Source organism: Doryrhamphus excisus, chromosome 19, assembly GCF_030265055.1.
Source record: "Doryrhamphus excisus isolate RoL2022-K1 chromosome 19, RoL_Dexc_1.0, whole genome shotgun sequence".
Classification (NCBI taxonomy): Eukaryota; Metazoa; Chordata; class Actinopteri; order Syngnathiformes; family Syngnathidae; genus Doryrhamphus; species Doryrhamphus excisus.
The window spans coordinates 13,833,512-13,860,000 of NC_080484.1; the positions used below are offsets into that span (position 1 = coordinate 13,833,512).

At 42.9% G+C, this 26,489-nt stretch overlaps 4 protein-coding genes and 1 long non-coding RNA gene across 5 annotated transcripts; 3 read left to right on the forward strand and 2 right to left on the reverse strand.

Annotated features, from left to right (window-relative positions):
* Positions 1–4,985: 4,985 nt before the first annotated feature.
* On the forward strand, positions 4,986–7,436 carry fkbp3 (FKBP prolyl isomerase 3). Its single transcript, XM_058056623.1, has 7 exons — positions 4,986–5,111; positions 5,324–5,425; positions 5,500–5,601; positions 5,685–5,820; positions 6,347–6,414; positions 6,504–6,601; positions 6,773–7,436. The coding sequence occupies exons 1-7, from the start codon at positions 5,007–5,009 to the stop codon at positions 6,825–6,827; spliced, it is 666 nt and encodes a 221-aa protein (XP_057912606.1). The 5' UTR covers positions 4,986–5,006; the 3' UTR covers positions 6,828–7,436.
* A 4-nt stretch (positions 7,437–7,440) lies between these two features.
* faua (FAU ubiquitin like and ribosomal protein S30 fusion a) lies at positions 7,441–8,668 on the reverse strand. The gene is made up of 5 exons (XM_058056624.1): positions 8,583–8,668; positions 8,083–8,164; positions 7,876–8,020; positions 7,744–7,799; positions 7,441–7,669 (listed from the first exon to the last, which is right to left on the reverse strand). The coding sequence occupies exons 2-5, from the start codon at positions 8,155–8,157 to the stop codon at positions 7,544–7,546; spliced, it is 402 nt and encodes a 133-aa protein (XP_057912607.1). The 5' UTR covers positions 8,158–8,164; positions 8,583–8,668; the 3' UTR covers positions 7,441–7,543.
* A 454-nt stretch (positions 8,669–9,122) lies between these two features.
* On the reverse strand, positions 9,123–14,469 carry prpf39 (PRP39 pre-mRNA processing factor 39 homolog (yeast)). Its single transcript, XM_058057223.1, has 15 exons — positions 14,309–14,469; positions 13,346–13,753; positions 13,052–13,263; positions 12,851–12,976; positions 12,653–12,771; positions 12,405–12,572; positions 12,151–12,331; positions 11,611–11,718; positions 11,364–11,528; positions 10,792–10,918; positions 10,444–10,712; positions 10,039–10,223; positions 9,865–9,948; positions 9,668–9,791; positions 9,123–9,593 (listed from the first exon to the last, which is right to left on the reverse strand). Exons 1-15 carry the CDS (start codon positions 14,319–14,321, stop codon positions 9,504–9,506), a joined length of 2,379 nt encoding a protein of 792 aa, XP_057913206.1. The 5' UTR covers positions 14,322–14,469; the 3' UTR covers positions 9,123–9,503.
* A 738-nt stretch (positions 14,470–15,207) lies between these two features.
* Positions 15,208–17,455, forward strand: arf6a (ADP-ribosylation factor 6a). The gene is made up of 2 exons (XM_058057225.1): positions 15,208–15,374; positions 15,507–17,455. Exon 2 carries the CDS (start codon positions 15,891–15,893, stop codon positions 16,416–16,418), a length of 528 nt encoding a protein of 175 aa, XP_057913208.1. The 5' UTR covers positions 15,208–15,374; positions 15,507–15,890; the 3' UTR covers positions 16,419–17,455.
* A 5,604-nt stretch (positions 17,456–23,059) lies between these two features.
* LOC131107270 (uncharacterized) lies at positions 23,060–25,028 on the forward strand. Its single transcript, XR_009120231.1, has 4 exons — positions 23,060–23,117; positions 23,672–23,748; positions 24,227–24,354; positions 24,785–25,028. It is a non-coding gene; the product is annotated as an uncharacterized LOC131107270 (long non-coding RNA).
* The last annotated feature ends 1,461 nt before the right edge of the window (positions 25,029–26,489 follow it).

Sequence of the window (26,489 nt, forward strand, 5' to 3'; positions counted from 1 at the left end):
TAAAATGACCTTTAAAATTAGTATGTTTTTTCTCTAATATGTCAAATCTCAGCTACTAAAATTATTTGTTTGATTTCATTTATTATTTATTATTTTTCCTATTTCCTATTTATTATTTTTTTCCTTTTAAAATTACCTTCAAATATTTTTTTCTTCTTGGTTATTGCCATAATATTATGACTTTATTGCCATAATGCTATAACTTTATTGCCATGATATTATGAATTTATTTCCATAATATTATGACTGTATTGCCATAATATTATGAATTTATTTCCATAATATTATGACTGCATTGCCATAATATTATGACTTTATTGCCATAATATTATGAGTTTATTTCCATAATATTTCGACTGTATTGCCATAATATTATGACTTTATTGCCATAGTGTTATAACTTTATTTCCATAATATTATGAATTTATTTCCATAATATTTCGACTGTATTGCCATAATATTATGACTTTATTGCCATAGTGTTATAACTTTATTTCCATAATATTATGAATTTATTTACATAATATTATGACTGTATTGCCATAATATTATGACTGTACTGCCATAATATTATGACTTTATTGCCATAATATTATGACTGTACTGCCATAATATTATGACTTTATTGCCATAATATTATGAATTTATTTCCATAATATTATGACTGTATTGCCATAATATTATGACTGTACTGCCATAATATTATGACTTTATTGCCGCAATATTATGAATTTATGGTCGTAATGTTATGACTTTATTTCCGTATGCGCTGCACTTTGGACGCCGCTGATTCCCACCGTGTAACACGTTTATGTCGACAGCCCTGGTGTGGCCGACATAAGCGGTCGTCGCCGTGCCCGTAGAGAAGAGGTGTTGATACGAGGCGTTTGGGTTGGAGGGAGAAGGTGTGGATTTAATCCCAAGAGAAAGCGGCGGTCCAAGTGCAGCGTGTTTAATATTCCTGGCCAGGATGAGCTGTGTCAGTGAGCTGGCCTGGTGGCTTACAGCCAGATTATTGGGCTCAGTGCGAAGAAAAAATAGACTTGATCCTCTACGGGGCGCCGCCAGACGACTGGCATCACCAACCACTTTGGGCGGGGGCGCTTTACTTTTGGCCTTTTCTAGTTGAGGGTGGGGGGCATCTTTGATTTCCACTTGTAGCGTGACTATTATTATTGTTATTTGAGGGTTTTTGGTCCATTTTGAACAACAAAATGGTACTTTTAGTGCAAAATACTTTGGTGATCAGATATTCAATCCATATTACATTTCCTCCTGTTGTAGTTTGGCTGTGTACGTCTTTAAATATGATTATTTTTCCCATCAAAATGTCTGTCTTTACATTTTTAAAAACAAAAAATGTTTTTTTTAGTAATATATATATATCTATCCATCTTTGATTTCCACTTTTTGTAGAGCCGCTGTGTAATGTTTTCATTATAATATTTTAGTTTTATTGATGAATTGATGTACTTCTTTTATTTATTTATTTATTTTATCACAAATAAACTAGGATTGTTTTTTTTGTGTGTTTTTCCTGCCTGCCATTTTTATGTAATATTTTTTGTAAGAAGTATTTTTCCTATTATATTTATAGTATTTACTTTCATGTTTCATAAAATAAAATAAATAAATATATCAACAAATGTGAGTGTGAATGGTTGTTTGTCTATATGTGCCCTGTGATTGGCTGGCCACCAGTCCAGGTTGTACCCCGCCTCTTGCCCCAAGACAGCTGGGATAGGCTCCAGCACCCCCAGCGAACCTCGTGAGAATAAGCGGTAAAAAATGAATGAATGAATGTTTACTAGCGTAAAGGTCACTATAGGGTTGTAATTTCATATCTAGAGATCTCTAATAATATTAAAAAATTTCACCCAAAGACAGCTGGGATAGGCTCCAGCGACCTTCGCGGTACCAGAAAAAGCGGTAGAAAATGAATGAATGAATGAATGTATTTAGTCTTCATTTGACATTTCCTGTCAACATGGGATTTTATTTTGAAAGAATGTCAAAGATGCAAGCAGTCCACCCTTGCATATTGTCACACGTTTCACGAGTGTGAAATGTTGCTATCGGTAGAGAAATATCAACATTATCGTCTCATGTGTTCACGTTTGAACGGTAAAGTGTGGCTAAAATTCCACACCTGTCTAGCCTCATGCTAAAGTCTGTGTACTTCCGTCACTTATTTGCTATTATGAAGCCAAAAACCAAGCCCACGTGCCTGCAGGCCAGTGAGTCCATCATCAGCAGGCGCATGCTGCCCTCCTGTGGGCGTACGGCGTAACTGCAGCATAAATGGACGACAATTCTAAGTCGACTCATTCAAAACTGAAAAATCATGAATATGCCAAATAAAGGCTATAAATAAAATGCATAATTTTGTCCGAGAATCCACTAGGATTGTTTAAAGAGGACATCAATATTCCGAGGAGTGAACGATGCGGATCCATATTTGAGGACGTGTGTGTGTGTGCAAAGAGCGGAGTGCCGCATTGTGAGCACATCTTGAGTGCTGTTGTGGTAACCTGTCGATGTGAAGCGCTCTCAGATCGAACGAGTCCTCCTTGAGATCCGCTGTGAGCAAACAAACACAGCTGCCGGGAGGCACCAACTTTTAGCCACACAAAGTAGCATTTATTGAGATAGCAATGTGGTGCTGTGTTCAGGGTCTTTCGTTAAAATGTAGGAAAATGTAAAGAAATTATTATAGTTTAAGTAAATATTACATTTATTTATATATTTATATTTCATGTATTCATTTTATGACATGAAATAAAATATATTTAAATTAATTAAATACACAACTGAGTTTCTGGGCACTAATGATCCTTGCAAAGGTGTCATGTGACCAGGCTGGAAAACTTTGCTACACCCTGGAATGTTTTTTTTTTTTTTTTTTTGAGTGGCTGATGATGTCATTTCCTTTGCGCCACACACTTGAAGCACATGATTAAGCAAGACCACCGAGAATTCCCCTAAAGCGCTAATTAGCTCTCTCCTCTTGCTCTTAAGTCCTCCCTTGTTGCCTAGTAACAAGAGCGGCCTTTTCAAAAAAATCCAAGTCAAAAAGACAGGAGAGCATCGGCATCACGTGACTCCTTGTCAGCGTTGTTGTGTTGAACGGAGGCTTCTTTTCTTCTCCCGCCGCAGCTGCATGAATTATTAAGATGTACAGTGTTGCTGCTGACGCAACTGAGAAGAGCTTGACGTCTAAACAACATGAGGCAGTTCGCTATGGCAACCTGAACCCATGCAACATTGATGTTAGCTAGCTCTGCCACCGCTGGAAAGATGCTGTTAGTCAAGCGTACGTGTACTACACAAACCAAAACGTGTGTGTATCCTAAGAGTGATTGAAACACGGGAGTCGTTCGGAAGTTGAAGCTGGACTGAAATGCTGTGGAAATACGCTAACAGGTAGAATGAAAGGAAGAGTACACCTGTAGTTTGAGTTCAAATGGGGAATTGAACCAACCACCTCTGGGTCTGGATCCTAGCACTATTGACAATAACAATTTAGAATGAAACACGTGAGCCGTTCGGAAGCTGAAGCTGGACTGAAATGCTGTGGAAATACGCTAACAGGTAGAATGAAAGGAAGAGTACATCTGTAGTTTGAGTTAAAATGGGGAATTGAACCAACTATCTCTGGGTATGGATCCCAGCACTATTGAAAATAACAATTTAGAATGAAACACGGGAACTGTTCGGAAACTGAAGCTAGACTGAAATGCTGTGGAAATACGCTAACAGGTACAATGAAAGGAAGAGTATATCTGTAGTTTGACTTCAAATGGGGAATTGAACCAAGCATCTCTGGGTCTGGATCCCAGCACTATTGACAATAACAATTTAGAATGAAACACAGAACTGTTCGGAAGCTGAAGCTGGACTGAAATGCTGTGGAAATACGCTAACAGGTACAATGAAAGGAAGAGTATATCTGTAGTTTGACTTCAAATGGGGAATTGAACCAAGCATCTCTGGGTCTGGATCCCAGCACTATTGACAATAACAATTTAGAATGAAACACAGAACTGTTCGGAAGCTGAAGCTGGACTGAAATGCTGTGGAAATACGCTAACAGGTAGAATGAAAGGAAGAGTACATCTGTAGTTTGACTTCAAATGGGGAATTGAACCAACCATCTCTGGGTATGGATCCAATGTGTTTATGTGTATTATGTGTTCCTTGTACACTGATTTAGTTTTTTATAATTTTATGTACTGTACATAAGTAAATACACAGTGTGTATTTAAATACAATGTGTGTATTTACTCATTTGTACTGACACCAAGACTATAGTTTGTGTTCTATGCGGTTGTCCCGCCCCCTTCTGCCTGATGTGTGATTGATTGACATACACTTCAGTGGTCTCTGTTTGTCTGTTAGCACCAGGTAGGAAGGATGAGCAAAGACCGACATAAAGTTCATTCAGGACAATTTCACACATTGTTTGTGTAGTGCATATTTTTTTAAGTGCGTGTGTTCGTTTTTAGTCGCGTAGTTTGACGGGAAGCTGCCTCCATGTTGGTCAGTGTTAGCTTAAAGCAAACGAGACGGAACTTCCGGTAGTATTTTATTAATAAACATGCATGATTTGTTCATGGAGAGTGAATGTTGGCAACATTCCCATTGCGTCTTAGTTCCTCGGTGAGCACGAATTGTTGGGGAAATATCAAGAGTGTTGCCAAAAGTGTTGTGTTGGTTATTTTATTCACTTGTAAATTGACAGGTGGATCACGTGAATGTAAATAAAATGACACGGTTTAGCCACCAGATGGCAGCACACATTATGGAGCAGCCGGAAGTGACTCGCCCTTATCCTTATTTTTAAAAACACGTCGTTAATTTGATTTTGTTATTTATCAATAAATATTATAATTTAACGATGTTGATATGCGTATAATAAATTACCAAAACAACATTGTATCCGAGTCATTTGTTGTTGGGTTTTTAAATGAACAATCAGGTCAGAGTTCATCGTCTGTCCACTTAAAATGGCGGACGAGCCAGCACGGGAATGGAGCGATGAGCAGCTCAAAAGTGACGATTTGCCCAAGAAAGACATCATAAAGTTCATTCAGGACAATGCCGCACACTCGGTATGTGTAGCACAGATCGTTTAAAAGTGTGTTTATTCGTTTATAATCACGCAGTTTGACGGGAAGCTGCCTACATGTGCGTCAGTGTTAGCTTGACACACAGTGTAGCATCAAACGAGGCGGAAATTACGGAAGTGTTTTATTAATAAAAATGAATGAGTGGTTCATACTCATTAGATTGAATGTTGACAACATTCCAATTGTGTGTTTAGTTCCTCAACGAGCACAAACTGTTGGGAAATATCAAGAATGTGGCGAAAACTGCAAAGAAAGAACAGCTCGTCGTTGCTTACAACGAGCTGTTTGCTAGCAAAGTAAGTGACGTCACAGCAATGCAGTATTTGGTGTCAAAAGCAAAGCCTGAATGAATAATGTTTGTTTTACTTAGCGGTTTAAAGGCACAGAACCAGTGGAAGAAGTGACAGCGCAGGTGAAAGCTGTCAAAATTGACGAGAAGCCAAAAGAGGTCAAAGCGGAAGTGGTGGACGAGGTAGCCTGAGTCACAACTTCCGGGTTCCTTGTTCACATATTTTGTAAACAAACTAAAACACTTGAGTTCTAATTTTGTCAAAGGGTCCACCCAAGTTCACTAAGTCAGTGTTGAAGAAGGGCGACAAGACAAACTTCCCAAAGAAAGGAGACACCGTCAGCTGCTGGTACACGGGAACGCTAGAGGATGGAACTGTCTTTGACACCAACATTCCCGCAGGTAGGACAACAACCACTGGCAGCATTGATGCCCTGGCAGATGATGCATGGATGTACGTATGTTTGCACCACAACCAATGATGGAGCCATACCTCCGAAATGACAATAGTCTTCTCTTTAAGCTGTAAAATTCTGAGGTTTTGCACTAATAAGATGCTGACTTTGGCCATGTTGTGCTGAGCAGCCAGGACAGAGCCACGCTCCCGCTATGTTGTAATCAATAAATTTCATGTCCTGTTCTGTGGTTATCAACACACTTGACCTCTTTGAGTGCTTTGAGTAGATGGAAGATGGGGAGATGGAAAAGCGCTATAAAAGTGAAGGACCATTTACCATTAATTTTGCTATCATCGGCGCCCTCCTGTGATGGCATCACGGAAAAGCAAAGTGTGGTGAGATTGGTGTAATTTTAGATTTTAGTTATTTTCCCCGCGTTGGGAATTCCAACTTGTGGTTTGGAGTCTGTCATGGTGACTTTCAATGAATGATGGAGGTTTTTTTGTGTGTTTTTCCCATCTCCTCTGCAGGGGCCAGAAAGAAGAAGCAAACAAAGCCGCTGAGCTTCAAAGTGGGCATGGGCAGAGTCATCCGAGGAGTACGGCATTCCCGTTTTCTTTCTCTTTGTCTCTTTCTACGTCCAAACTTGTGTCTTTGGTAACGGGAGACCTTTTCATGCTTCCTCAGTGGGATGAGGGTATTATGACCATGAGCAAAGGTGAGACGGCCCGCTTGGAGATAGAACCCGAGTGGGCCTACGGGAAGAAGGGCCTGCCAGATTCCAAGTATCCTTTTTTTTTGGTCATAATAATCACTCACCCCTCACAACTTCAGAAGCTGGACTGAAATGCTGTGGAAATGCATCTTGCATTAGCGCTATGCTCCAATCCCAATAATGAATACATCCATGTCATTGTTCTATTATTTGCTTTCTCTTTAACTTGAATTTCTACCAGAATCCCACCCAACGCCAAGCTGATCTTTGAGGTGGAGCTGGTGGCCGTGGATTAACGGATAAAACATCGGTAACGTTAAAAGTTGCAGCACCTTTTGCAGTGTTTTTTTTTTTTCTCATGGTCTTACGTTTGTTTCTGAGGGTCAATGTTTACCTCCTTTGGAACTATAATGGATCTTTGGTTTCTTGTGCATTGTTTTCCATTGTTTGGATAAATATATCCTTTTTCACAGACAAGTGCTTTTCCTTCCATTCATATTCATAAGAACATTGAGGTTTGAACACTGTGGGGATGAAACCGGTAGGTACGCTTGCCATCGAGCATTTCACAGGTTGAATTATATTTCACTCTGCATGTAACGGTTTTTTAGGGTTTTCTTGATGAACTAGGTGGTTCTGACAAATGAGGGGAAAAAAAATCAGCTCGTTAAAATTAAACACTCTCTCATCCCCCGAAAATGTTTTGTCAAATTGTACCTTCAGAGAGCTTTTATTTTGATGGTCTACATTTGACAAAGAGCGCCTTAGAACACAGTAGTGCAAAGTCAACACAGGAAACAAGTAAAATAGAGCATTGTCTTTGCAAAGGTGGAACATATGCATGTGCACCTAATGAAGTGGCTCATGTGTGTATAATCTTTGTATGAATAAACACTTAAAACATGCTCATCTTGTCCCAAGTTTAAATGTTTTATTGAAAGAACAAAAACATTTTGACTTGAATTGGGTGCTGATTGCTTTTTGGGTGGGTGGGGAGGCACGTGGACGCACTTTAGGAGTTGGCGTTGGGTCCCTTCTTCTTTCCAAAGGTGGGCACCACATTGACAAAGCGCCGGTTGTACTGGATGCGGCGCTTGGCACGGCCTGTCTTCTTTTTCTTCTTCTCCTGCTTGTCCACCTGAGTAAAAACAGGGAGGGGAAACGTGTGTTAAACTCATTAATGCGCACAAAAGGACGCACTAAATCACTCACCTTGGGGGTCTGTCCCCTGACTTTTCCAGCACGGGCAAGAGATCCGTGGACCTTACCTATTTGACATGAAGAGGCTCTTAAGATTGACAAATTATGCAAATATGTCGTGTTCATTGTAAAACTACAACTCACCTCCCAGCAGTCTGCCAGCTACCTCCAAGGTGCAGTGCTCGGAGATGCCGCATGACACCAGGGAAGCATCGTCCTCCAATGGGCAGCCTGCAAGCAACAGAACCTGATCCTCCACCAAGAGACCCTCCAGAGTCTGGACATGAGCCTACAAGAGGAGGAAGAACTATTAGTAAAAGGTAAATATGACTTAGTAATATTAAGTTTTACCTTGATCTGGCCCACAGTCTCTTGTCCTGTCACCTCAAGGGTGTGGGTGTTCTGGGCACGCAAGAAGAGCTGCATGTTGATGCTACCACAAAACAGCCATTATTAATTGGGTGGAAATTACCCTTTGACGTCAGAATTGTCTACTCATGCTGCTAACTATCACTCGCCATTGAATATTTTTTCAATCCGGAACATTATACAATTCAATGAAGCAAAAACTCCACCAACAACCCCAACGTGTTATAGTTACTCCGGAACATTTGAAAAGTCGGTATCAATGTGATAACTGGAGCTGTTCCTCCTGGGAAGCTATTGCTAAGCTAGCTGCATGCCACACGCGGAAAGGAAATGCCCCGGAAAAACACAACTTATCAACCGCGCGTTCAGTTTAAGGTTAAAGTATGGCGTTAAATGGCGTTTTAGGTAGTTAAACAATAGATAAATATGACGGAACGATCAATTAAAACAGCTTTTAGCCACTTTGTTCGTCCAGGCCTTACCTCGTTTGATGCTAGTCGTTAGACGCGCAGCATAGAAAGGGCTGTTTAAGGGGTGATACTGCGCATGTGTCAATTTACGTCAGACGCTGTGAACGACGTAGCCACGCCCATCTCCTGATATAATGGTATTTGGCGTACAGTGGCAGCCATTTTTTCTTAGGGGTTGAGCTAATGTGTAATTAAAAACATCTTTTAATCTTTTAAATTATTAAAAATCTATTAACTTAGCATCCAACTGTTTTGTTATATTGTGAGGCGATTAAGCAATCTTAATACTAGTATGGCGAGGTGATTCAATTCTCTTAATGTAAACGATACAAATTCGCTTGCAGGTCATAAAATCGAAAGCACTACTTTTTTCACATTGTGATTTTTGTATTAGTACAAATGTCATTCATTTTCTACCGCTTATCCTCACGAGGGTCGCAGGAGAGTCTTCGGGCAAGAGGTGGGGTACACCCTGGACTGGTCACCAGCCAATCCCAGGGCACATATATACCAACATCCATTCATTTAAATGTGAAATATAAGAGGGTCACATGAGGATATCATTCTCTTTATTATGAAATCAAGTCAGAAAAGATAAAACGGGAACTCTTCATTCTGGGCTTCATTGAAACAATCGTGAGCTATTACAAATTCTTCAAATTGAACGAGAACCACCAGGACAATGGAAAAGCTAAGCCTTCCGGTCGTGAAGCTGAGCATACGCAGGAACAAGTAAGCTTTATTTTACAAACATGCATGTCATCCCAAAAAAGGGGCTACGATGTTTTGATATAATTATCTCAATTCAAAGCAGAGGACAAAACTTGACATCAGCATTTGTTTTAAATTTGAATAGCTAGACACACACGTCTCTCCAATGAGGTCACCGAGGCACGCTTTGCTCAGTCTCCATTGGAGGTCGGGTCGCGTCCATCATGTAGGAGGGGGAGGGTAGTACTGGTTATACTGGGCATACTGGTTGTACTGACTCCAGGAGTTTTGGCCCCAAGCACCATACTGTTGCTAAAAAAAAACAAAACATGTTAGCATGCAAAAACTAAAAGATATTGTTCTCATATAGGAGCATGAATACCCACCTGGTACCAGTTGTAATTGTAAGCAGAGTTGGTGCCTGTCATGTCTGTTGCTGCAGCAGCGGCGGCCGCCGCCGCAGCTTCGTCATCATCCATGCGCTGACGCTTGGCGTCTGGTTCCTGAGAGCTGATGACACAGATAGCAAATTCATTGGAGATGTGCATCTTGAACTTAAGCATCGTTAGAAAGCTTGACCCACCTGTCATAGCCGTTCTCCGCCTTTGTTTTTAACGCCTCCACTTCTTTCTGGAGGTTCTGGTGTTCGTTGTATGCGGCCACCAGCCTGGAATGTGCGGGAAGGATGACAGTGAGACCCGGTCCGGCCTCAAAGGTGTCGTAAGGGTTTCAAACATGGCGCTTGCAAACAACTCACGCGTTGATGTCGCTGCCAAAGTCTTCCAGGAACTCCACTTTGCGCTGGGCGAAGAGGAGACGCGATTCCAGCTCCATGGGGCTCTTCAGGGCTCTGTCGAAGCACGCCAAGATGTCGGGCTCATTCTGCGTCACGTCCCCGCTGTACTCCAGCTCCAGCAGGTTGAGGTACAGTCTTGGACTCGTCTGGTAGTGTTTTTGGCAGCACATTAAATGAAAGAATATGGAATTTCCAACTTCATAGAAGTCATCTTGCCTTGCTTTCTGGGCTTAATAAATACATTTTTTACATGACAGTGTTTCCGATACAGCCATTTAGTTGTGGCGGCCTGCCATAAATTAATTTTGACTCCCACATAGAGTTTAATCATGAAGAAAGGTTCAACAAAAAACTGAAATAACCCACCTGGTCTCGCTCAATGGCATCCAGCAGCACCTTCTTGGCCTTGCTCAGGCTCTTCTGCACTTTGACAAACATCCTGGCCAACTTCATTGCGTAGAACGACGTCTCTGTGGCGGTCTTCGATGACTCCATGGCCTCTTTCAGGAGCTCCTCCGCTTCCTCCAGGTTGCCACGCCGACGCTCCAGGCTGACCCGCCGTAGACGCACCATGGCCAGGCTGGGAATCACCGCCTCCAGGGACTTTAGGATGTTCCTAGCCTCCTCCACGTTGCCTGCAGCAGAAAAAATGTGAGTCAAGTTCAAGTACTACACTAGTGTATGTTTGCCTCTGCGGCTTTTTTTTTTGCTCACCCTGCTGCTCCTCAAAGGCAGCCCACAGCAGGTGGATGACAGGCTTCCTTGGCAGGTGGACGCTGCACGCTTTCCTGTAGACGTGTCTCACGCCATCGGTGCTGTAGTTCTCTAGATATTTGGCATACTTGAGCGTGAAAAAAGACAAAGTGGGAAGGACAGGCAGCAGAGGACAGGAAAGATGAGAGAGAAAGACAGAGGGGGGAAGACAAGATGGCCATTTACATTTCCCATCCTCCGACCGGCTGAAATGTCTTCATTGACAAGATCGTTCTTAGAATTTTTCTGTGTAAACCCATCAGCACCTTCATGGAACCAATTAGATAAGATTCTGTAAGGTAGTGGGAGACGAAGAAGATGCAACGTAGTAGTTGGCAAATGCTGCAGTCAAATCTTGTGTGGCAAGCTGGCCATCCCCTAATACAACAGATACAGTCACATATCAACGTTACACGCAAAGAGTGCAGGACGTTTTTTTTTACTCCATGTGATTGTCATCGATGGTGCGGGGGGAGTGCAGGGAAGCAGCGAGAGTAGAAGTGGAGCGTTTGGGAGAGAAAACGGCTTGATACCTTGATCCAGAACTCTTCATAGAGAGCACAAGCGATGAGGCATCGTTCAAAGAGAACCACCACGCGCTCCGGGGTGCCATTCTCCATCTCAAAGTCCAGGTACTCCCTCCAGTTGTTCAGCTGGGTCTTCTCCAGGGCTTTGACGTGGAAGTATGGCCTCTTAATCTAAAAACGGGATCACAGACCACTGTCAGACTGATATGCAAGTCATGGAGTGATACGTGTGCGAGTGAAAATGAAAGCTTACCCCTTCCTCAAAAGCCCAGCGCTTGCTGACTTCGTGTTCGTTGTGGTTGAACACTTCTTGCCGAGCCTCGATCACCTTGTGACGCATGTTCTCGATCTCTGTCACTCTCTACACGGAAACACAAAGAAGGAGACGTGTGGTCAGCAAAGCCACGGGAGCCTGACAAAGATCTCATGATCCACATGATGTAATAGCTGCTGGTCCTGCAGCCATAGATTTACATCACCAGAGACAAGAGGCCTGCAGGGGGGGGGCGTATATGTGCACCCTGCATATCAACCTCTAGGTGCAGGTGCTGGGGGTCAATGGGCCTCAGTTGTTCCTTTTAGTTTAAGGGCGAGTGTCCCTGACTGGATGCCAGCTTGAATCCCCCCTGGCTGTCTTTGGCTTTGCTGCCGACATAAAGACAACTCTTCAAACCTGAGCAAATCTTTGTAGCTATTTCATGGTGGAGAACAGGCAACCTCCATTTAACTCCAGAAAGTATTTCATGTTTGTCTTCACGCTTCCCTTTGCAGGGATTCCCGACCACATTCGTACCTTGGCGGGGTCGGCAAGGTCCTCTGTGCCAGGCGGTAGCTCCTCCTGGGGGGCGGGTGTTTCTCCATCCTCTCTCACCATGGATGCTAGGTTGGCTTTGGAGAGCTCCAGCCTCAGCTGGACGAACTCCTCCTCGGACAGGAAGTGTTTGGGGTGGTTGGTCTGTATGTGATCTTTGAACCTGGGCGCACAAAAGGATTCCTATTTACAAGAGAGCATTTTAAACACAGATTTAAAAATGACTTGTTCCGTACTTTTGCAAGTGCTGCGAGTAGAGCTGTGTCGGGATGGCCAGGATGCGATCATAGATGGCCGTGACGTTGCCAAGTTTTCCCTGTTCCGTCTCCCAGGTGATGAAGGACTCCCAGAGACGATCGGACCGAAAGTCTGTTCCGGCGGCGAGCACAGCGTGTTCGTAGGCCCTGGTGGATGAAAGAAACAAAAATGTTCTTTCTGCGCTTGTCTTGACCTTTGGAATGTGGATTTTAAGTCCTCTACGCACGCTCTAATTCGTCCCTCTGTCTCCGGGTCGGTTGTATCAGAGTTTTCCTTGATGTAGGTCATGTAGTGCAGCCACAGGTCCACACTGAGCGGGATGGCCTGCAAGCCTCGCCTGTACACCTGTCATGAAAACACATTAGGACTTTGGTGTTAACACAAAGACTATCCTCACTTGATGAATTAAGACACACGTTCTTACCTCTTCAGCCACATGTATATTGCCATGTTTTTTCTCTATGTCAGCGTACTTCTTCCAGTAGCCGTAACAGTATGGATAGCGCAGCAGGAAGACATCAAATGACTTTCTCACAGCTTCCAGTATATTCTAAAAAAAAAAAAAGAAGAAGTGTGGCGTTACAGCACTTTCACTTGGCAATGCATGCGTGTGGTTTCCCCCTACCTCTTGCTCTACATATTGCAGCAGGTAGACCCAAGCATTGAAGTCTTCCGGGCTGTCTTCGCATCCTTTGAGGAGCCTTTCAAACTCACTGGGGAGTTCTGGTTCTACAGGAGCAGCGAGCATAGCAGGGACAGCGGGGTCTTGGCTTGCATCTTTGGGGGCTTCTTCCAGCTCCATGCCATCCTCAGTGGCTTGCATTGCCTCAGCGCCACCTATAGGAATTCAACAGGATGCTGTGATGTACCAGTTTGCACTCAACCAGAATGGGTAAGCATGGCATGCATGGTGGTTTACCTTGATTAGCCACTTCCTGGCTTTGCTGCTGAGTCTCCATGGACTCTGTGTTGTGTTCTGGGAGCTGGTCGCCGTGTTCTGGGGGTTGCGGCGGCAGAGGCGGAGGTGGCGGCTGCTCCTCGTGGTAGACCGGAGTGCTGGTAATCTGAAACTGCTCCACACCCTTCTCCACGGATCCAATCTCCTGAGGAGGAGGAGGTGGTGGAGGAGGGGGCGGTGGTGGTGGTGCTCCTGCCGCCACATCCTCAGGTGGTGCGATGCTAGCAAGTGCATCCGGGGCAACATGCCCCACAGTCCAGTCAGCAGCTTGGCTCAGAACAGGGGGGTAAGCTTCGCCGTTGCTTGCCATAGCAGGGGACTCTGATTCCAGCATTCCAGTATTAGGGTCTTGTGAGGGATGAAGGCCTACTGTAATTAAACAGTACAAGTCGAGTTAATTATATTAAGTGAAGAAAGCATGCAGAAAAAACTCAATATATGTTGCAGAATGTGGGGTGTTAATTTGGTCAATTATAACGTATTTGTTTAATTTAATTTTAATTAGCATTGAACATTGCCAATACTATTTTTCTGGTTTATAGTTGTTTGCAAAGTCAAAGTTCAACCCCAAGTTAGGCCTTGTCTAGCGTCTACTTCCTGGAACAACCGCCGCTGCTAAGTGAAGGCGAGGTGGAATTTGTGTAAAATGTAATCAAGTTCCATTGAAAATTGGCGTAATAAGCCGAGGAAGCTTACTAAACGGCGATTGGGCTTCTTAAAATGCCGTTGACCTTCTCTTGTCTACGAGGACTACAACGTGTTCGGAATACGCCATTTTCCTGCAAGCCATCCAGTAAATAGTCAGGACCCGCCGCTACTAGGAATTAGTTAGCTTGCTAGCTAACGTGGGACATTTTAGCTAGCACGGCCATCACACAGTTTCCGTTAAATCCATTACCACAACTATAAGGGTGGCGATCTTACCAGAATCTTCCATCAAATATTTTCGTCAACCTTGAGCGTCTTTTCCTGGTCACTTTATATGTAATAAGTGACAACAGCGCGGCGGGCTTCGACGACCATCCTTTCTTCAAACGGGAAGAAACGAGGTAGCTCGTGCGCATGCTCAGTCAATACAGCCTGGCTAGTACAGTTGTTTTCAGCACTTTCGACACAGATCGGTACTGTAAAATGTTATTGATTTAAACTACAGAATCTTGACAAATGTGCACGTTAACCGGGTGTTCGATAATACACCTAATTTTGACGCACTGGGGCTCGATTGAGTTATATTATGTATATTTTAATAAGCGTTATAATGTGACGAAGCACCTCCCGCCCATTTCCGCCCTAGTTTTTCACTCCCGCTCCACGTCATTAACGTATGCTTTGAATGACACAAGTAAGTTGAAAAAAAAAGAAATGCACACACTGGGCACAACATCATGACTTGTAATGTTTAGAAATTCACAGGATTGCCCAAAATGATAAATATGGGCGACTTGTCTTACCAGACGTGACATTTAACACCGTCAAACATACAAATTGAGAGCTCAATATGGCGCCCGGGGAGCCAATGAAGCGGGCAGCGGCGCGCATGCGAAATGGCGTGTGGTGCCTTGGAGGACAACGCAAAGTCAGGACATTTTACCGTCCCAGTTGTATGCTCACGGATGTTTGGGTTTTAACGTAAGTTGTGTGGCAGACATGTTTATAATATTATAGTATTATAATTATCTATTTTACACATACACATGGGCCCATCGGTATTAAACGCAGTTGTTGTTTTATGGGGTCAGTGCATCATTTTGCTTGCCTTTTATGAATGATTAACTCAGATGTCCGAGTCGGCCATGTGTATCTGAAGGCAGCACCAGTGTGTGCGTATGTCAGGGGTGTAGAGGAAGTGGCGGCTGCTCTGAGTCCGCACCTTTTCCGGTAACACAGCACCACGGCTGCTAGAGGGAGGGAGCGAGCGAGAGGGGCGAAGAGAAGATCGAGAGCGGGGGAGAAACGGCCCGGGCACCGGGGGGGAACGATAGCCGCAGACGTGAGTCTTTTCCACCATATTCTAAAGACACGATTTGATCCGTCTTTCCCAGTCGTAAAGGGGCTGTTTTTTCGACTACAAAGTTGTCCTCGGTCCTGATAACACCCACCCCTCCCTGTTCTTGTGTCACAGAAGGGGGAAGAGGAGAAAGTCGAATGAATCACTGACCTTTTCGGGCCTTCCTCAGCGGAAAGAGGGGATTTTTGAATCTTTGTGTTGCGGCGGTGAATTTTCACCAACGGGCCCCCGGGCGAGTGTGGACGACCGGCCGAGGAGGAAGTGCTAAGCCCGGGCTTGGACTGGGCCTGACTACCGCTCAGGGCTCTGGAGGTGCTTGCAAGTTGGCTTCTGTTTAATAGTCTTTGTGGAAATGTTGATTTTGAAAGGAACAGGTTAGATTGTTGCTACAAGGGCTGCTAACGCACACCTGCTCAGGTCACATATAATATTTTTATTTTTATACCGCCATTGTACATTTTTCCCCATCCAACAAAGTATTTATGCCCAGCAAACAAGATGGGGAAAATGCTGTCAAAGATTTTTGGCAACAAGGAGATGAGAATACTAATGCTTGGACTTGATGCGGCGGGCAAAACCACCATCCTGTACAAGCTGAAGCTGGGACAGTCGGTCACCACCATCCCCACGGTGGGCTTCAACGTAGAGACGGTCACCTACAAGAACGTCAAGTTCAATGTGTGGGACGTGGGCGGCCAGGACAAGATCCGGCCCCTGTGGAGACACTACTACACCGGCACCCAGGGCCTCATCTTCGTGGTGGACTGTGCCGACAGGGACCGGATCGACGAGGCCCGCCAGGAGCTCCACCGCATCATCAACGACCGTGAGATGAGGGACGCGATCATCCTCATCTTCGCCAACAAGCAGGACCTCCCCGACGCCATGAAGCCCCACGAGATCCAGGAGAAGCTGGGCCTGACGCGGATCCGGGACAGGAACTGGTACGTTCAGCCCTCCTGTGCTACATCCGGGGATGGACTCTATGAGGGCCTCACCTGGCTGACCTCAAACTACAAATCTTAATGTTCCACCAGCCCTGGACTGAATGACAACACGGGAGAAGAGTAGAATGCAATTCATTCATGTAACCCCATGTTTGTTTCTTTGCTTTGCAATCAGTTTAAATCGAATTTCAGCTCTTATTTTTGGCAATTTACTTGGCATTTGCGACTTCCAGCTGCATCCAAAGGATGGGAGGACAACTTCTGGGAGGAATCGCCTTTTATCAGCACGTCACTCTCAACTTTTTCTAAGAATGTCTTGTTGGACCTCACAAACAAAGAAACAGAAGTGATTGTACGTGCTTCTATTTTGAGGGGGGTGGGGTGGGGGGTCCTTGAGGACTGTAGATGGAGGTTGGACATGGACTCACTGTGATATGGATTCTTTCTGTCACATGGATCTTCCATTGCGTTGTTTGTAGTTTCAGCTGCCTTAAAAAGAAACGGGGTGTTCTTTGCACTGTGGGATGGAATGGGGGGGGTGGGGGGGGACTCTGCTGGCTTTGCGCTTTTTTAGTTTGACTGACTTTTGGACCCAGGCAATTGTTTTTACGACAACCCTCGAGACCACCTCCATTTTTCTCACATTGGTGCTTCAATGACTGCTACCCCCCCCCCCCCCCCATTTTTAATCATCATCATCATCAATAACTCACACACTTCTGTTTCATCTCTTTTTTTTGCTATGCTGATTGAAGTAATAAAAAAAAAATACTGCATATCCAAATCAGCAGAGAAGTGACGCCTTTTTCCACGCCGCCGAAAAGTGACATGTGACGCGCGTGAACAGGAAGCGAAGGCGCCGACGTGGCTTCCTGCACGCTCCTGTGAGTCACTGCCAGGCGGTGCAATAAACGATGACGTCATCTCCGCTTTCGTACGTGACTCTTTGACTCCACGCCACGTCACGCGTTGCTCAACTCATCCTCCGTTATAATGTTTCATTTCAGAATTTGAGGAAGTAGCGACGGGATTTAAATGTCACGTGACCAGATATTTCATTCAGAAAAAAAACGGTCTTGGGATAATAATAAATGAATCAATCACACAGTAAATTAACTGGATAATTTTGCATGTCTGTTTCCCTCCTCTTGCCTCCAAACAGGCTGTGCATTGGTTCGGTACCTCCATGCTTCATAGAACAAAGGAGAACAGAGTGAGACCAATGGCGTTGGTTAAAATAGTTAAAATACAATTATTGTAGAAGTTGTACTATTAGGAGAAACCAAATCAATGATTGAATAAAGTTGGAAAATTAGTTTGCGGAAAAAGTCATGATACAAGAATAAAGTAAAAAATATTAAGGGAATAAAGTCAGAATTCCAAGAAGAAAATTTACTAAATGAAAAGTGGGATAGTTGGAAAATTAAAAAAAATTGTGGACTTTTATAAGTCAAGATATGAGAATAAGACAGGAAGCGTTAACTGGTGGTGACACCACTAGCACCTGATGAAACGACCAGCGTGTAATATTATGCGACTTTTTCTATGTAGACCAGGGGTGGGCAAACTGCGACTCGCGGGCCGCATTGATTTAACAAAATTGACGGGGCGGCCATACTAAATATTTTACATGTAACAGTCCACCTGGATTTATTATATCTGTGTGTCATGCTATATGTAATTGTGTACCTTTTTTCAGGACCATTTTGTAAACAGCAGACCACATCAAATAACAAAATTGATAAAAAGACTACTTAAACCATCAAAAGTTTGTATGTTAAGTTTAAATGAAATACTTTGGAAAGAAAGGGCGGGGCCGTATTCAAACACTTAGCGGGCCGGATGTGGCCCCCGGGCCACAGTTTGCTCACTCCTGATCTCGACTATCTACTTCTGTTGTGAGCTTCCTCCAAGCAGCTGTGAAGCTTGGCTTGTGATGGTGTTTGACAGTATCTGGTTCCGCTTCAAAGATAACCAGGCGGAATAAAGTCGTCATTACTGATCAAGCCCTCCCTGTATGTTCCTGCATGAAGATGGAAAAGGCTGGAATTCCTAGCCTGGGAATGCCGGCGGGCTATCTCTGAGGCAGTGTTTGCTCCGTGTGTGTTTGTTCTCCTGATGTTTGACCTGTTGCTGACACGCAGGCATCCAGATACCACAGCTCCACAAAATGCTTTCTGGCTTCTTGCTTGTTTTTTGGCCCCATGGTGAGTTATGAAGCAGTCCATAAAAATGCATGCTTTGTGTGTAAGCAACGCATAGGGTGTTTTGTTTGGCCAATGAATTTTGTGCTTTAGTTGAACTGGAAGGTGAGAGTATTCAGGGTGGGGCACAAGCGCGTCTAAAAAAGAGCCTTAGAAGTGGATAAGCTTGCTTTTTCTGTATTTGGGCGGGCAGACGTTGGGACTGCTTGGCTTCAGTTGCCACAGTTTGCTGTTCCTGTGGACCTCCAGGCCCAGCTGTCGGTGCCCTCAGCAGCAGATGCCCCCAGCACACACTGGGCCGCTCATCATGGGCTGTCGGCCTCACCTGTGCTCCTCTTAAGATTTAGGAACCCCCAGTGAATGCGACACAGCATTGGTCTTTGAATAAAATGCCACTTTTTTTTTTTTTACACAATGCTCTCATTTGCGCTTCCTCTCCTGTGTGTTTACACGCACGTCTGATTCCAATCTCACTTCACTTCTTGCATGAAGTGCAGGCAGTTATTAAAAAGTAGTGGTTGCTCGCCTACGTACGGTACAGCCTCTGTGGAATTTGACGGGATCCTATCTAAAATTACCCACCATTGGCCGGACCACCATGAAGCCAGGAGATCAGACTCCGGCCTGGACAGAAGTAGCACAAGGAGCCTGTTAGCATTGCGCTCTACGCTAAGATAGAACACTGTAATAGTCTGTTTCAGATGATTGCTTTAGATCACATTCTCTTCGTACTTGGAGGGGTTCTTGGTTAGCATCATGAATCTGCTCCAGAAGGTCCGACTCAAACCAAAACAGATTCTAACCAAAGCAAACTTCCCCATAGAAAACACTAAATATGGAAATTAATGTTGGGGAGTGTTTGCATGGTTAGCAGTGTGGGTTAGCAGTGCTAGTGACTGGCATGAGTTGTAGCTGACAGCAGCTCCTGTGTGAACATTTACTGCATATGTGTTCTCTGCGCTAATATTTACATCTAAGACGTCTATTTTCTCTGATTATATCTAAAGTGGTGCCTTGGTTAGCATCATGAATCTGCTCCAGAAGGTCCGACTCAAACCAAAACGGATTCTAACCAAAGCAAACTTCCCCATAGAAAACACTAAATGTCTGAATGGTGGGGCGTGCCAGTGACTGGCATGAGTTGTGGCTGACAGCAGCTCCTGTGTGAACAGGATTATATCTAAAGTGGTGCCTTGGTTAGCATCATGAATCTGCTCCAGAAGGTTTGACTCAAACCAAAACTGATTCTAACCAAAACAAACTTCCCCATAGAAAACACTAAATATGGAAATTAATGGCGGGGAGTGTTGGCATGGTCAGCAGTGTGGGTTAGCAGGTCAGACTCAAACCAAAACGGACTCTAACCAAAGCGACTTTCATTTTCAAATTTTCAACATAGTAAATATGGCGGTCTGAATCCAGTCCCGGGGCCTTGAGTGTGACACCTGTGGTGTAAATGTTGCAGTGAGTGTGGTCCACTTGAGTGGAAGACAGGGTAGTATTGCAGTCCTCAGCTGCCTGGCCTTCCTTCGCAACCATTACTTTTTTTTTTTTTTGTATCATTTTTTGTTTTTCTCCAAAGTAGCCTGTCTCCTAATGGAATGAATGTCCTTCTCCTTTCACAAGCATTTCCTGCCTAACAACAGGCACTGTTCAAACGCACAAAAGACACAATAGGACCGGCCGGACTGCAACTCAAAGACTCGCTGGAGTCGGCGTCTGGGTTGCCACGGGGGTCTGCTGAGACATTGTCTTATAAAAAAAAAAAAAAAAAAAGCGTCACATGTTGCCTCAAGTATGCGCCAATAATTCCAGAGTGGCTGCAACCCTGGTGGTGCGCCTGGCAGCAATAGTACTCCGGATCATCATGTCAAAATGTTTAATCAGATGTTTTAATGGTCTTTTACCAGGCTTTGCTGTGCATCTTAAATGCTGTGCATCTTAAATGATATGTCCACTGTTATATTGTTGTGCTCGTAGTTTCTGTTCACGCTGCCTTTATGGTCCCAGTCATTGTGGAGGGCTGGCTAAAACACACAGGAAATGCCACAGCGGAGTCTCCAAGTGCTTGTCAATCAGGTGAAAGGCTGTCACGTTGTATTAATAATCAATAGCCTTGTCTGTGTTGTGCGCAGGGTGCCAATTAGTGGAAATGTCTCTCTGGTGTCCGCCTGCTGGCAAACACACCCTCTGGCACGGCCCTAAACGCAACACAATTAGCCAGCCTACAACTTCCTGCCCAAATTAGACACAACGGCAGCCAAAAATAAACAGTCTGTTCATAGGAGCCATCTGACGTGTGTGTGTGTGTGTGTGTGTGTGTGTGCAGCACAGACGTACGCACATGAGCAATGAAGTGAACCGCACGACACAAGGACGTCACTGAAGTGCAGGTCAAACTAAGACATAGTTCATTTCCTCTTCCTGTCCTCCTCCGTTGTTTCCTGTTCCTCTGCATACGGCATCGGCCTTACTCGCAGGTGTTCCACGCTTGACCCCAGGTCATATTTATGTACTGCTTTAAAAAGCTTCATGCATGAAGCACCGAGCAGGAAACAGATGTTACACAATAAAAGCACTGAACAGGAAATGATGGGAGGAAGCGACATAAACCAAAACAAATATTGGTCACGGCTACTAAATAATAGGATTAAAAAATTTTTTTTACAAATATAATTAAATGCAAAAAAATAATTTTACAAAGTAATAATTAAAAAATTACAAAATTAAAATAAATAAAAATTATAATTATATTTGGGAGGAAGCGACATAAACCAAAACATATTGGTCACGTCTACTAAAGAATAGGATTTTTAAAAAATGTTTACAAATATAATTAAATACAAAAAAATAATTTTACAAAGTAATAATCGGTACAAAATTAAATTAAATAAAAATTATAAATGTATTTGGGAGGAAGCGACATAAACCAAAACAAATATTGGTCACGTCTACTAAATAATGGGATTTAAAAAAAAATGTCTACAAATATAATTAAATACAAAAACATAATTTTACAAAGTAATAATCGGTACAAAATTAAAATAAATAAAACTTATAAATTTATTTTTGAAACATTTAAAGAAACGTGTATATTCAAAGTAATTTTTTAACTATTTATTGTATTTCTTATACATCTACTTTTAGAATTGTTTTGAAGTTTCATGAAAAGGTTACTACCTCATATTTCTAATAACCATAATTGTCCCAAAATTCTTAAAACTATATTTTTAGAATAATAAAAAAATACCTAAATAATATAATTTTAATATAATTCCCTGCAGGCATCCCATAAGGAGCAGAGAGGCCTGTTGTTGCTCAGAACAATGCTGAGCCTTGCGAACTATTATTATTAAAATTAATATAAATATTGGCACAAGCCAAGTTATGCATATGATACATTAGGGTCTATTTGCTACACACCTGTACTGTATGTCTGTACCTTCCCACTTGGGCTTTGTCAGGCTTGGCATGGGAACTAAATAACACAAATACCTTTTCTTTGTTTGCGCTTGTCTCCATGGCAACACAGACAAAGACTCAGCAGCAGCAGATGGCGGTGGTCAAGTGGCCTAAGCTCGAACTCGCACCATGCGTCCCTCTAGCGTTGCCTTTCATGCTGTACTCACGTGAGTCAGGTGAGTCTCTTTCTTGGCCATTACTCTTATTGTTTGTGGTTGCTAGGTAGCCATTTTCTACTGAGCATGTGGGTAACTGCTCCTGTCACTTTCCCGTTCTATGGTTTTCATCACACTTTTTTCCATGCTCGCTCAGCTTCACTAGATTAACCAACATCATGCAGATATTCCATTTCCTGTTCTATGGTCTCCATCACATTTTTGTCATTATGCTTTTTAATGTTCAGTCAGCTGATGTTTGACACCATCCATGACTTTATTGATGTATATTTGGTCCAATTGCAGGGCTTTTGGTGCATGTTGTGTCGTGTTAAGACGTTGCCAGTCGAAACACATGAAGGTTGATACCACCACAGCAAGGAGAACAAAGCGCGATGGTGGTTTGTGTCCTTGGTGTCGCTTCTAGCAGCTCTACCTCTCATGTGACCTCTGTGAAGAGAAGACAAATTCTCCTTCGGTGACATAAGTGTTAGTCAGAAGAGTTGAGTCACTGGCCCGGGCGCCAGAGACGTTCTTATTGTCAGCAGCATCAATAATGGATTTCACCCGATGGGCTCTGTGTCGTCTGTACTTTCAGGTTGATTGCAAACACGGAGGACAAGTACGGCAGATATGACGGGAAAGTGGAATAGTACACTCTTAAAAATGCTGGGTTATTTTTTTGACCCAATCGCTGGGTTGAGCCTGTTGGGTCATTTAATTGGGTTATTTTTATTGAGTTGGGTATTCTGAGAACCCAATTCGCTGGGTTATTTCTGTTGGGTGCTGAGTTATTTGCTGCTGGGTTGTGATTTCCATTATATTGTGCTGGGTTATTTTGGACAACCCAAAGCGTTGGGTAGAATTTTGAACACGAGCAACAAAGCCCCGCCCACAAACTTACTTCGTTCGGACCCCACATTTCATCTGAGGAGACGAATTTCAGCACGGAGCAAGGTTTGTTACATGCCCACTATTGTTTTACCATAGAATTGACTTTATATTATTATATAAAGCTTCATAAACTTGTTAAAATGTAAGTTCGTGAAGCACTGTTGAGTACTAGCTTCAGGAATGGATCGGTAACCTTAGCAAACTTCCATTCCCTCCAAAAGTGGCAAGCGAACACATTCGCTGGCGAGCTATGTAGGAACCAAACTATGTTGTTGAAGTTACAAGAGACATGCACTATGTGTGATAGTTATGAGGACAACGTCAGTTATCTCGTCAATTTGCCATTTTATGTGATATCAAGTTAAAGAATCTCGTGAATTAATACGAGCGTGCTGATGAACCGGTGTTTTTTTTTTAAGCTAGACTGCTGCATGCTAGCGGGCTTCCGTTAGCCACCGATAGTCCACTGTATACTTAGCAGTTTCAACTAGTTTGGGCGCGAATTCGACGACAGTTTTGTAAGTCGCATATAAATGTGGAGAATACGTTTGGACTACTGAATCTTATTTCATTTCATGGTATGTTTGTTCTTATGGACCCTCTTTGTGATGTTTCAGTTCGCTGGAAAGCATCTATGGATGAGTTTGTCAGTTCCAAATTTGACTGAGTGGCAGCTACCGGGGCTGATTGAAAGGTAAGTCATCTTCATGCCTTCATTTTATGGGTATTGTTTTACAGTAGCTACTGTGCCTACTATATGTTCTATACATAAGAAATGGCGGTGGGTCAGTCACTGTAGCTTGTACCAATACCCAAAATTTTGTGTGATCCATCTTGTGATTCCAATATATATTGCTGTTATATCAGCCTGCGAGTCAAAACGTTAGCTCACTACTGCTCTAGACAATGATGACAAACCCTCTATGGTACACATTATGATCCCAATTGGTAAAAAAAATGTTTGGGGTGTGTTTTTGTGTTTTAAAATAGACCAAGTAAACATAATCGAGACATTTTCTTAATATTATGTTAGGGTTGATTGCAATACAACAACACTGCACAGTAGTTGAAAGTAATGAAAACAAGACAGTTTTATCTAAAATTGTAATATTATATTATTTAAAACTCATGTTCTCAACAATCTGGTAATGACACCCATAATTGTCCTACAGATGCCAGGGGAGAAGTCGCCCTGACGCTGCTGCCCATCCTGCTCCCTCCGCCTGTGTTTAAAAAGGGCTGGAAATTGGTCCGGGATAGTATTCAGGAGTCAAAGAGAGCCTTCATCGATGTTAAGCTGGTAAGTAATTTACCTTTCAACAGAAATTAAAATGTAAATGAATTGTGAAATGACTCCAGTTGTTCTCTTACACAGTTTTAAAGGAGCTACTTGAAAAGATTGTATTTCGTGGAATGTGTGACAGCGTACCATTTGGCTGTGTTTCTCATTTCATGAAGCACTATTCTTACAAGTTGTAACTTGGTGTAAGTTGTTACTCCATAGTGATGTGTGACATATAAACCACAGACCAAACATAAGACTGGCCAAACCCCCTGAATAAATTGTTGAACAACACCATGCCACCATGCCATTGAATTTATGGGTGTCATACTTCTCCCTGTAGAATATACGTATATTGAAATAGCTTCAGTAGAGAGCTGATGACAATTGCTCTGCACTGCTAGAAATACTTACAAAATATTTACCTTTTTTTCTTTTCTCATCGTAGGTCAGAGCTAACATGGTGGAATCACCTACTCGGTTGTGCTGCTGCTCACAGAGCCTCTTGTTCTATGTATATATCACTCTCTCATAGCTGTCCCCCTCACCCGTTCTTAAAATGTTATTTTTTTGTACATAATTTGTTCATATGTGAAGGAAATGTTGTGAGTTGTTATATTTTTATGTTCTGGAAATGTTGAATTTTAATAAAAATTTTATTGTTACATTGGTGTCATTATTGTAATATATTATTAATAGTATTAGCATACAATAAAAAAATAAAAAATATATATATATATATATATATATATGGTATATTGGCAACCCAACTTGCTGGGTTGAAATAACCCAGCCGTGTAGTAAATATGAACCCAGCGTTGGGTCATATGAACAACCCAATGTACAACCCAATTGTTGGGTTAAGAGAACCAACCCAACTTGTTGGGTTAAAATAACCCAACGCGAGGTTGGTCCTATATTTAACCAGCGTTGGGTTGAAAAACAACCCAGATTGGGTTGTTTTTAACCCAGCATTTTTAAGAGTGTAGTAGTAGTGAGGAGTGTGGGGAGGAGGGTGTGACCTTAATCCCAGAGCGGGAATGTAAAGGCACATCTGGTCCGTCCTGTTTCTACCAGAAGCAAGGTTGCACAATGAAAGCACACAGACTGTACCAAGTGAAACTAAGCCAGGTCGATTATTTACTCCTCTTCACAGAGACGAGCCAGCGGTGCATGTGTGTGTGTGTGTTATAGAGGATTAGTCATCATGCTGCATCACCCTATTAATCCTCATCAAAAGTCTCTTTATGACACTTACACTTTTTTTTCTCCAAATTTTATTCTGCATTTGCACAGTGCAAACAGAACCTCCTACAACGCTGTTGTGCAAATGCAAACACAGCCTGTACACACTAAGTCAATGGACTTCATGTACTGCCTGAATAGACCAAGATCCCCCACTACGGGGCTCTTCTACTCCTCACACAAAAGTGTCAAATGTGTCAAAATGGGGGCTGTAAAAAAAAAGGTTACTCGTTTATTTCCTTATCCATTATTTTTATGCCGCTTATCCCCAGTAATGTGGCATGCGTGTTTTGAAATGTGGGAGGAAAGTGGAGGAACCGGAGTAAACACACACGCACGCATTCCAACCCAGGTCTTCTTTCCATCTCCTGACTCCAATATGCTAACCACTTGTCCACCGTGCAGCCCATTTCCAGTATTTCATTACATGTTTTGTAGCCCCACACACCCAAAATCGAGCCTCCATGCTGTGTTCCAAACCAGGGTTCCCCAACCACCAGGCAGAGAACTGACCTGAACACATCAAATCAGCCACGGTGTTCCCACATCATAGGGTGGAATAAAGTTCTCCAATTCCATGTGGAAGTGGTAAGTTTTGGCTTTTTATGGTTAGAAAAAATAAATTTGAGAGTAGATTGCCCGTGTCCTTGCAGCATAATACGATTTGCAATGTGGTGTAAACACTGAATAATAGCTGTGTGCATGCGACTATAGGGGTGTTATTTAATTTCTCCAGGGATCTAATAATGTTAATGTAACGCTGTACTCAGAAAGTCATAAACAGGTTTTCTATGCGCTAACTACAGAAATATTCCATTTACTGACATGAAATCCTTTATTTCTGGAAGCAATTAGCCACTATAAATGAGGGATTACTGTACATAACTGCAAGTATAGAAATAATGAAA